The 10,294-nt window shown below is 34.1% G+C and overlaps 1 protein-coding gene across 1 annotated transcript; it reads left to right on the plus strand.

The window, feature by feature from the left end:
- The first annotated feature begins 650 nt into the window (after positions 1-650).
- On the plus strand, positions 651-9,626 carry LOC130808643 (WPP domain-interacting protein 1-like). The gene is made up of 2 exons (XM_057674096.1): positions 651-1,634; positions 8,642-9,626. Exons 1-2 carry the CDS (start codon positions 881-883, stop codon positions 9,277-9,279), a joined length of 1,392 nt encoding a protein of 463 aa, XP_057530079.1. The 5' UTR covers positions 651-880; the 3' UTR covers positions 9,280-9,626.
- The last annotated feature ends 668 nt before the right edge of the window (positions 9,627-10,294 follow it).

Consider the following 10,294-nt stretch of genomic DNA (forward strand, 5'->3'; position numbering starts at 1 on the left):
TGAATGCAAAATTAGGGTTTCAAAAATTAAATTGGGGGAGAGAATAGAAAGGGAATTCTGACAAACTCGAATTCAACAAAGAGATGGAAATAAAAACAACACTTAGAAGAACTAATCCAGATGGGAAAAATAACTTAAGAAAATCAATCAGAATAAAAAAAATCAAGAAAATCAGATGAAGATTAAAACTAAAATGAAAAGTAAAAATTCATTCCAAAAATCAGATGAAAACGAAGATCAAACCTGAAATGAAAGCTGAAATGAAAACGAAAGGAAAGAGGAAAGAAGAGGAAAGAGTTCAAGCCATCAAAAGTGTTATGAAAAAACGTGAAGAAGCATACTCCCTTCGTCCCATTAAATTTGCATCATTTTTCGTTTTGGTCCGTCCCAATTAATCTGCATTATTTCTACTTTTGGATAATGGCCCACCACTTTCTTTTAATCTCATCCATACATTTTAATTCTCTTTTAGTTTTATCCACACAATTCATTCTCTCTTTTTATTTATTATTACTTTCTTAAAAATACATCAATTTCTTGTAAATGCAGTTCAAAAAGAACAAACTAGTATTGCAAAACAAAGTGTAAACAACGGTTTTACCGTTCATTATGAACAATATTCTTTCCTCACCCTCTTTTTATAATTAGAGGATAGAGGATAAGAAATTAAAAAAGGAAAATGGTTTAGAAGGGGTGACTTGGTAATGTGAGGATATGATGATTGAGCTCTGCAGATCAGGTGCACGTTCTCGCCCTTTTCCCTTTTCCCTTTTCCCTTACGGTCGACTCATCTATCTTTCCCCAATTATTACAATTTCCACAGTTGAGGTTAAGAGACTCCCTTCATAGACTTGATATTCATTTACACTTTGTTTGATTCATGGATTCAATGAATTTAAGTGAGAAAGTGGATGAGAATTCAATTTCAAATGGTAAGGAGGAAGATGAAGGTGGGAATTCGAGCCATCAAGGAGAAGTGGAGACAACGAAGCCCTCTACCTCGTCCTCTACGAAGGGTTTTGGATTGAAGAAATGGCGAAGGATCAAAAGACGAGATCATCATGTCCCTGACTCGCCCGTGAAGGACAAGGACAAGGATTCTGATTCCGATTCCAATTCCACAGGTAGAATGTTGAAGAGAGGATCTGCGAACATTTTGAATGAAAATAAGGATACTTCTTCTGCAGTCCCTATTCCGATCTCAATCCCAATCCCAATCCCAATCCCAATTTCCATTCCCGGCACTTTTAACGCCGGTGCAGATTCTGATAACAGTGACGATACCCATACCCATCGGAGTAGCAGCAAGTCTTCTACGAAAGCTCAACTATTCCGTGACAAGACTAGGACCAAGATCCTTACAAAGAACACTGCTAAATCTCCAGACCCAAGTAAGAAAGCCAGAGGTAATGTTAATAATCACAAAGAATTCTCCTCCATTTCAAGCTTTGAATCTGATTCCATAAGTTGTAATTCTGTTAATAATCAAATACCAATTCCTCCTCTTCAACTCGACTCTTCTCCAAAGCCTAGTCATTCTTCAGATCAACTCTCATCCAATGCTAATAAGGATCGCGATCCTCTTGCTGATTCTATCATCATGCTCCAAGCTGCTCAACTTGCTCTACAAACAGGTATCAATTCTATTCAAACTACTTGTGTATACTTAAACTTCCAATTTAGTTTTGATTTTATTATCCTTGACATGTTGCTCGACCGTATGGATGGATGCCAACACTTTATATCAGATTTCAAAGAATAAAATTGTTTATTGATCCGTGCTTCTAAAATTCCGTACACATAGATCCGATGGAACTATTATTTCAAACTCCTAAATTGAGGTTTTGCATTTACAGAATGTGATCAGATACTGAATGCATGTGTAACATTAATTAAGATGAGTGAAAACTGAAAAGTACTAACACTCTATAAGGTTCATCACATTCTGGATGATTGTACTGCTAATATGCCCATTTGTGAGCACATATCACATATAATTTTCTTCTTGGAATGTGCAATTTTTTCTCTCAAACTATATTCTCAAGATGATTGGACTGCCATTTCACAATTGAGATGTCGGGTAAGTATTTTATTTTCCTCTTATTGGAGTCCTCTGACACGGTTTACGGTTTACATAAAGCAAATTAAGATTCGAAGTAACTTAGGTGGGGTAATTGCGTCTTGGTGGGTTGAAATGCTAGGGATTTTTTACAGTTTCTTACTTATTCAGAGGAGGGCTTTTGTTCATCTGTTTTCTCTGATAACTGGTTGCTATGGATTAAACTCACATGAGGTTTACCTAGATGAAAACCAGTGGATATTGTATTCCATTCACTCATCAAACATCTTGAAAGACGGGCTGTTGCAGATGACAAAGGGATTTCTTCGGATCAAAATTTCAGATTCCAGACCCACAAAGTTACAGGTTTTAGGTTAGCTTGCTCATTGTCAGGGGGTCAGACACTGGAGAAGAAGATTGGGTGTCAGATTTTGAATTTGCCTTTTCGTATGCCTTGCCATGACACTAGTGAAAGTAGCCAAAGGTAATTATCATGCACCGAGAGAGTTCCTTAGAGAAAGAAGGGAAAAGATAGTGAGTGTAGTTAAGATTAATTTTGTGATAGAACATGTCTTTTTCTTCTCAATTTTCCATTTCTTTGATTTTCTTTTTGATACTCTTTTCTTTTACTTATCATCTTCTTTCAATTTTTTCTTCTTCAATTTGAAATCTTGTATCTTCTGCATACTTCATTTTGTTTTCTTCTTTTGTGTTCTCCTTTACCTTTTTCTCTTCTCTTTTTTGATAATAACGTGACAACAATGTAGCAAAAGCAATTAGGAAAAATGATTTAGAATGTGGGTTTAGTACTTTCTTTTGCCATTTGGCTTAGCGTAATGTTAATGAATGTTTGAAAATTATTTCACAAATTATAATATGAATATCATAATGTTTGAAGCAATGTTTCCCCAAACGAATTTCGTATCGATACGAGATATGAAGCTAAAACAAAACCAAAAACAAAAGATATATATGTCCCATAATGAATAAAAAAACTAGTTAAATTTATTGAAAAAATGATGATTTTGAAAATTAACAACTAAAAAGTGAAAATCACTTTTCTAGTTTTCTATTTTTGGGTTAGTTTTTTTTTTTTTTTTTTTTTTAAAAAAAAACTAAAATCTTGTCCTTGTCCAATGCAAATACCTTGTGCCATAAGCGTCCATGTAGGCTGAACCATGCTTCACTTTGAGCCTAGGACTTCGATTCATAGTGTAAAAATAAGACTACATCACATCGCGTCAGCCTCGTTATAAATGTTTAAAAAAAGAATCGTTTAACCTGCGTTGTAAAGGTTTAAAAACAGCGTTTTGGGCTGTATGAAGGAATATTTTATAGTTTCAAACAATATTTAGGTGTTATGATATCGTATCACTCTCGTTATAACATCACAGTTCCATTATAGGCTAGCGTTCGCAACCGTTACTCCATTTTAAAACTATGCTTCAATTGATGAGACCCTTCTCGGATCGTACCCGTGTAACGATGAGTAGCCTTCCTGGGTCGAGATTGCTTTGTAGTATGTATTGTACCACAAATTTTCTATGGTTTGGGGCCGGTGTTGGTATTAGCAAGGTGTCCCATGGCTTCTTCGTTTGGGCTTAGGAAATCTAGTGCTAATTGTTCCATTATAAGTTATAAGTGAATGTTGCCCACTTCCAAGATCCAAGTATCCTTGAATCTAACAAAGCAAGTTTTCTATCCTTTGAGAAATTGGTGTGGTCTCGTGGGCACCTTTGGAAGGATGAACTGTGGAGTATTTATAAGTTTTTTAAGTGCTCATGGCTCGTTTCGATTCTCAAAGGAGCTACAAAACAGAGGTTAACTACCTTAAGGATGTTTTTCGAAAAACCTTGAAAGCCAACTAGCCAAGTGAGATGCTAGTAGTTCACTCTCAGTCATTCCTTTGTGAGGTGCCATAAGTAGTATATATATGGGGACGATCTTCCCGAGGTAATCTCATGAGGTCCTCATGGACCTTTCATTCATTCTCAAACTTGGATGCTGGGCCTAACCTAAAACCCCCTTGAGGTCATCTTGCTAATTCCATTCAATTACTTCTTCGAGTCAAAGGCCGAAACCTGAAACCTTTATTATTCTAGCCAAGTATACAAATGCATAGATAATGGTAATGGAGTTGGTGATACGGGCTCATACCCATACCAAATCAAAACAATCGTATATCTTCAAGTACTATTGTTTTTTCAAAATAAAGATAAAGACAGAATAGAAGTAGCTAGAAGATAGTGTTTTGGTTGTTTGACAATTTTAAAATTTCCTGGTTTGTTTTCCATAATTTTTGTTTTGCTCTCTAGATTCGGTAAACATTAGAAGATATTTTCTAGTGTGTTGATAGTTTTGTTCTTTTTTCATAACTTTCTTGTGGTTGCTAAAATTTGTAAACAAGATCTTTTTCTGTTCATCTTCAATAGTATGAAAATATTTACAAGATTATAGGAGAGGAAGAGGAAGTGGTTGGTTTAATCCTAGTTCAAAGTTACCTTATTGAAATCCTTTTCTCTCCTTACTTTTAGTACTCCATGATGGACGAGGGAAGTGGACATTAATTTTTTTAATACCGTTTTGCAAGAATTATGGTTTAAAAAATATCAATAGTTTTTAGGAGAGGAAGAGATATTTGGCGATTTGGTGTTGTTAATAGATGGTTTAGGGTTTAAAGTTTATGGATTAGTTTTTAGGTTCAATGACAATCATGGGGCGCCTAAAGTTATGTGTCTTTCACATTATACAAGAATCGTTATCAAATTGAAAAAAGATTTTTATTTAGAATATAGAGGGAATTAAAAGTGTTAGTATTAATGGAAGTACTTAATGAGCTATGGTAAAGAAAGGTAAGGCACATAAGTTTATTAATTTAGTATAAGATATGACACATTTAGAGAAATGTTAAAGATTTCTGTAATGCACACACCTAATCCTTGTCCAATGCAACAACACAGAATACAGAAAGAACTAATTAAGAGAAGAAGAAGAAGAGAAAAAAGAATTTTGAGAGATAGAATGGTTGTATATTATGTAAACTAGGCAGGGTACCTAGCTCAACTCTTCGAGCGGTTGAGTAGCTCCTTAGTGATAGAAACTAAGGGTTTGGTTCCAATTAGAGAAATGTAAGACCACGGCATGATGTTTAATGAAATTGATTTCTTGAGTGTTGATTGTTCCCATAGAACGATAGAAATAAAGAACTCAAGAGGAGTAGAAGACCACGCAAGGGCTTTTAGTTTCAGATGGTTTCTTCTTTTATGGGGTTTTTTATATATGTCTTTTGGAAGATAATTGGTTTAGTAGGGATGATTAATCGATAACATGTGGTTTATCTTTTTTGGTCTACGCATGACAAAGAAACCAAAGGATTTTATAGTAGAACTATAGTTTTGTTTCAACTTTCAAGTAACATGCAGTTCCCATTTTAATTGTAATGTCAATAGGTTAATAGCCTAAAGTGATCAACAAGTTATCAACTCTAGAATGGTACATGTACCTTTTTTTTAAAAAAAATTAATATTTGAACTATTTAGTTATTGAAGATTTTGACATTGAAATTAGTGATAACTTCACATCCCTTTATAGATTTATTTGATATAATTAATTCATATATATATATCTGCCAAAATTTTTTTTATATTTAACATATTTACTTAAATTCAATTAAAAAGTTAAATTAAAAAGTTTAAGTTTACTAGAAAAAAATTTTAAAGACTTGTTTAGTATACATTTTTATATTAAGAGAAAATTATAAAAAATTACCTATTCTATACCACCTTTTGCAAAAAACTACCTATTCTAATTTTTTTTTTGCGAAAAACTACCTCATATGACCCAAACGAATGCAAAACACTTACAGGTGACAAAATCCTTTGTTGACCGTTAAATTCTTTTTGACCAAACACGCTTTTGCATGTGATGTTACTAAATGTACCTTTCCCTCTATATTTGTTCTATTTTTCCCTCCAATTTTTTGTTCTTCCCCTTTTTCCCTTCCCTTATTAATTGAGCCCATTTTCCATGTTTTGAAGCAGATTTCAGCCCCTGTTATTACCTAACTCTTCCATCTTCTTGTGTGCTGCATTTGCACCACCATGCCTTCATCTTCTTCAACAGAAAATTCCAAGGTTGATAATGGTATTAATGATAATGGTATTAATGAAGTTTGAGCCAATTGCATAACTTGAATACTAATTAACGTTTTATAATGCAAATAAGTTCTTACAAATACCATAAACAAAAGCAACCACTTAAATACTAATTAAAGTTGACTACAATGAAAATATTAACTACATAAACATAAGAGAATTTGAGAACAAACTTAAACTTGACTACTTTGATTTATTACATTATGTGATTCACTTGCTGAGTTTTGGCTTAAAATGACCGTTGGTGCATTTGGCTCCACGCTTTTTGGTCTCTGTTGGACAAGATTTCGTCCTACCCCTTTTTGATGGTGTGACCTGAGATGGGCGGAGTGGTTGATAGATTGTCGAGGTTGTTGGAGTTGTAGTGGTTGGTGTAGGGATTGCTTGAGTTGCATTTGTTGCTGTAGAGATTGCTGGAGTTGTAGTGGTAGGTGTAGCTTGATGGAGCTGAATGTTTGCTGCATTTGGAGTTGCTGATGAAGATGAAACTCCATCCACCTCATCCAATTCATCTACCACCTCTACATCATTCTTTTTCCTTTCAGATTTGTTCTGAGTTTTCTGTTTCGGTTCTTTACCTCTATCATCCCCCCATGAATTACATATAGATGGTAGCAACCATCCTTTTCTGTACTTTCTAAGAAATCAGGGATGTTCTTATCATTCTTGATTTCTGCCTCCCAGCAAACAAGGTAAACCCATACCTCTTGTACCATATTCTACCAACCTCATCAAATCCTAATTCTTCCCTAATCCAATCTGCTATTTCAGAATAACAAACCTCTTCGTTGTTAGAATGCAAACTAAGACCTAATTTTTTATACTCTTTTTGTAATTCTAAGTCACAAAAAACCCCCCAAAATACAATCTAATGTTGATTGGCTTCATTGTCTCATGGGTTGAATAATAGTAACCAAAGTTTCTACAATTAAACACACAAAAGAAGCAAAAATAAAAAAATAAAGATTAAAGACAAGGTCCATCCGCTAAACCCTAAAAACCAATCAGGAAATGCAAGGAAAAATAATACCCTTGTTTAGTTACTCATTTGAAATCAATTGTAATTCTTTTCACCACTCTTCTCTTTTTAGCCAATATTAACAAATTGAAGAAATTGTGCTGAAGATTACTTGGTTATGTGATTAGATTGATAAAATCTAGAGAATTTCGAGGAGTAAGAAAATGTGAGAAGCAGATTATTATGCAAATACATGCAGCAAAGAGAAGAAGAAATTATAGGTTGTTGGTTTATTGCAATCAATGAAGAACCATTAACTTAGTGGTATATTGTTAGAGGAGTAAATGCTATATCTTCACCTTGAATGAATTGTTGCAGGCATAGGTTAACTCCATGAACAGTGAGAAGCAAAGAGAATGGAAGGAATAAGCTATAGAGAGCAGATCGATCGTCATTTAAGTGCAATTAGTAATATCACGTGCAAAAAACGTGTTTGGTCAAACCAAAATTTGCATACGTTTGCATCATATAAGGTAGTTTTCGCAAAAAAAGTTGGAATATGTAGTTTTTTTGCAAAAAGGAGTATAAAATAGGTTTTTTTTTTTTTTTTTTTTTTTTTTTTTTGTTATTTTCCCTTATTTAAATATATAACATTGGCCTAGGTGATAAATCATTTCTAGACTCTTCCCTGTTCGGCATTGTTTTCTTGTTATGGCACACTTTGCACGTATTTTGCAGTATTGGTGTTATTCTTCAACTATAGATTAACATTTGTTTTCTTGAATTTCTCCTATATGCTACTTGAATATGGGAGAATTACTGCTGTATGATTTTGAGAATGTTTGTGAGAAGATTGGTGTTGAAACTGGAAGTGTAGTTTATACCTGAAACATCACCTATGACTTGCCTATGTACTATTTGGTAGTATTTGGTTGATTGTAGATTCTAGATTATCAGAATAGATTGGGTTCAACTGACCTATTTTCACATGCTAATTGGAGGGGCTATCTAAAGAATCGATTCACTTTACAATTAAAGTTTATCACCCCTTAAAATATCTTTTATTTTTAATTTTCAATTTTAATACAAATGCTCAAATTACCTCATTATTCAATTGCACTTAAAAAATGCATACATAATTAGCATGTTCTTGCTCTTTAAATCTGCAATGTGCTGTTCAACTCTGTTTGTTTTTATTAAGGTAATGTGGAGGCCTACTCTGGTTTCCTTTCACAGGAATTGATGTGGGAAACATAATTGGCTAGGCTAAACTTGTGACCTTCAAGTCACGAGCTCAAGCCTCACCGAATTACACCAAAATATTACTTGGTAGTTGCCACAAAGAATAAGTATTTTGTTGGATTTGCAAATTGTCATTATCATAGATCACCAAATTGTTTTGTGGAAAATGTAGTGACATGACATTAATATGAATCATCCCTGAAAAGTAATGGCATGTGTTTCTTGCAGAGCTACAAATGTTTGGGGAGATAGGCAAGGGAATTTGTTCGTTATATGATGACATGGACAGGACTAGTGGTGTGGCTGTCCGTTCTCTGCCTGCTGATCCTGATCCCCTGGTTTATATGAATCATGCTTCTTCTATGTGTGATGGTTGGAATGAGTTAAATCATAGCTACTCGAGTAAGATTATCCAAACACTGGAAAGACAGCTGAATGAAGCTGAAGATAATCTGAAGAAAAAGGAACTGAGAATTGCTGAACTTGAAACAACTATGAGTGTGGAGTCACCTCAAGATCGTGCAATGGAGAAGAAAAGATGCATGGAGATGGAAGCTGAGCTGCAGGAACTCTTCAAACAGAAACTTGAAGCTGAAGTTCAGTCTGTTGTGATAACAAGATCTACAAAGGACTTGAGTAATCTGGACCGGGTGGATAATAAAAAGTTTATCTCGGAGGAAGCGCTGTGCCTTTCAGAAATAGAAAACAAGGCTGGGCAATGTGAGGAGTCAGAGATTCTGCAAATGCAGAGAAGGGTAATTAAGTTTACAAAATGCCTTGCAATGCAATTGGTTTTGCTGGTCTTAGTGTTTGTGCTGTTTGTGTTACAGTTAGTACCCAAATCAGATGTGGTTATACCCACCTAGTTGGCTGGCACTTAAACTACAGCCTTTCACATTTGTATTTCTGGGTAGTTTCAATTAGGCATTAGCTAGCTCTTTGTTAAAGTGTATTGTCCACTGAATTTATACACAATATTTTTGGAACCTCAAGTTACAAAATGGAACAGAAGAAACGAGGGAAAGACAAGGTAACAGTTCACTTTATTAAACACTTAAACCACCATTTATGTTGGATTGGGGTTTTGCTATTACAAAATACATATGTAATATTAATTTAGATATCAACGAGTGAAAAGTACTAATACTCTTTAATAAGCTTCATCACATTCTGGATGATTGGAATGTTAAAATTATTCCCTTTTGTGAGCACATATCACATGATGTTTTCCTCTACACTTTTTTTTCTCTCAAATAATGTTCTCAGGATGATTGGCTAATTTGTAAACTAATTTAGCTATTCTGAGGAGGGATTTTGTTTGTCTGCTCCGCACACACTGATAACTGGTTGCTATCGACTAATTTTATTCATATAAAAAACTGTTCTTTTCACAGGAAATTATTAATCGATATAATATCATTGAGGTATGGAGATGCTTAGGACGATTGAAGTAACTTGGATAATTGATCTATTCAACAAGATTTGGAGGACAAATAAGATGCCCAATGACGGGAGAAGTACTCTAGTACCTATTTATAAGAACAAAAGAGATTCAAGATCACTCCAACTATCGAGGAATAAAATTTTTGAGTCAAAACTATGAAGTTATGGGAAAGAGTAATAACAATATGAATGAGGAGATGTACCAGCATATTAGAGAATCAATTTGGATTTATGCTAAGGAGATCTACAATGAAAGCAATTCATCTTAAGGGAGTGTTTGGTATGATGATGCAAATATAAGGGAAACGAAACAATTAAAGAGTGAAAAAGATAATATTAAGCATTATTGTTAAAATTTGTTTGATATAATCATTGTAACGAAAACATTTGCTTTCTACACAATCTTACAGTTGAAGAGAGGCATAAACCTAAACCTCA

This window comes from Amaranthus tricolor, chromosome 3, assembly GCF_026212465.1.
Source record: "Amaranthus tricolor cultivar Red isolate AtriRed21 chromosome 3, ASM2621246v1, whole genome shotgun sequence".
NCBI lineage: Eukaryota > Viridiplantae > Streptophyta > Magnoliopsida > Caryophyllales > Amaranthaceae > Amaranthus > Amaranthus tricolor.

Excerpts from the sequence above, each read along its gene's own strand:
- LOC130808643 (XM_057674096.1), top strand. The coding sequence starts at position 881 with ATGGATTCAATGAATTTAAGTGAGAAAGTGGATGAGAATTCAATTTCA. Across the intron at positions 1,635-8,641 it reads TCAACTTGCTCTACAAACAG|AGCTACAAATGTTTGGGGAG; the intron begins GTATCAATTCTA and ends TGTTTCTTGCAG.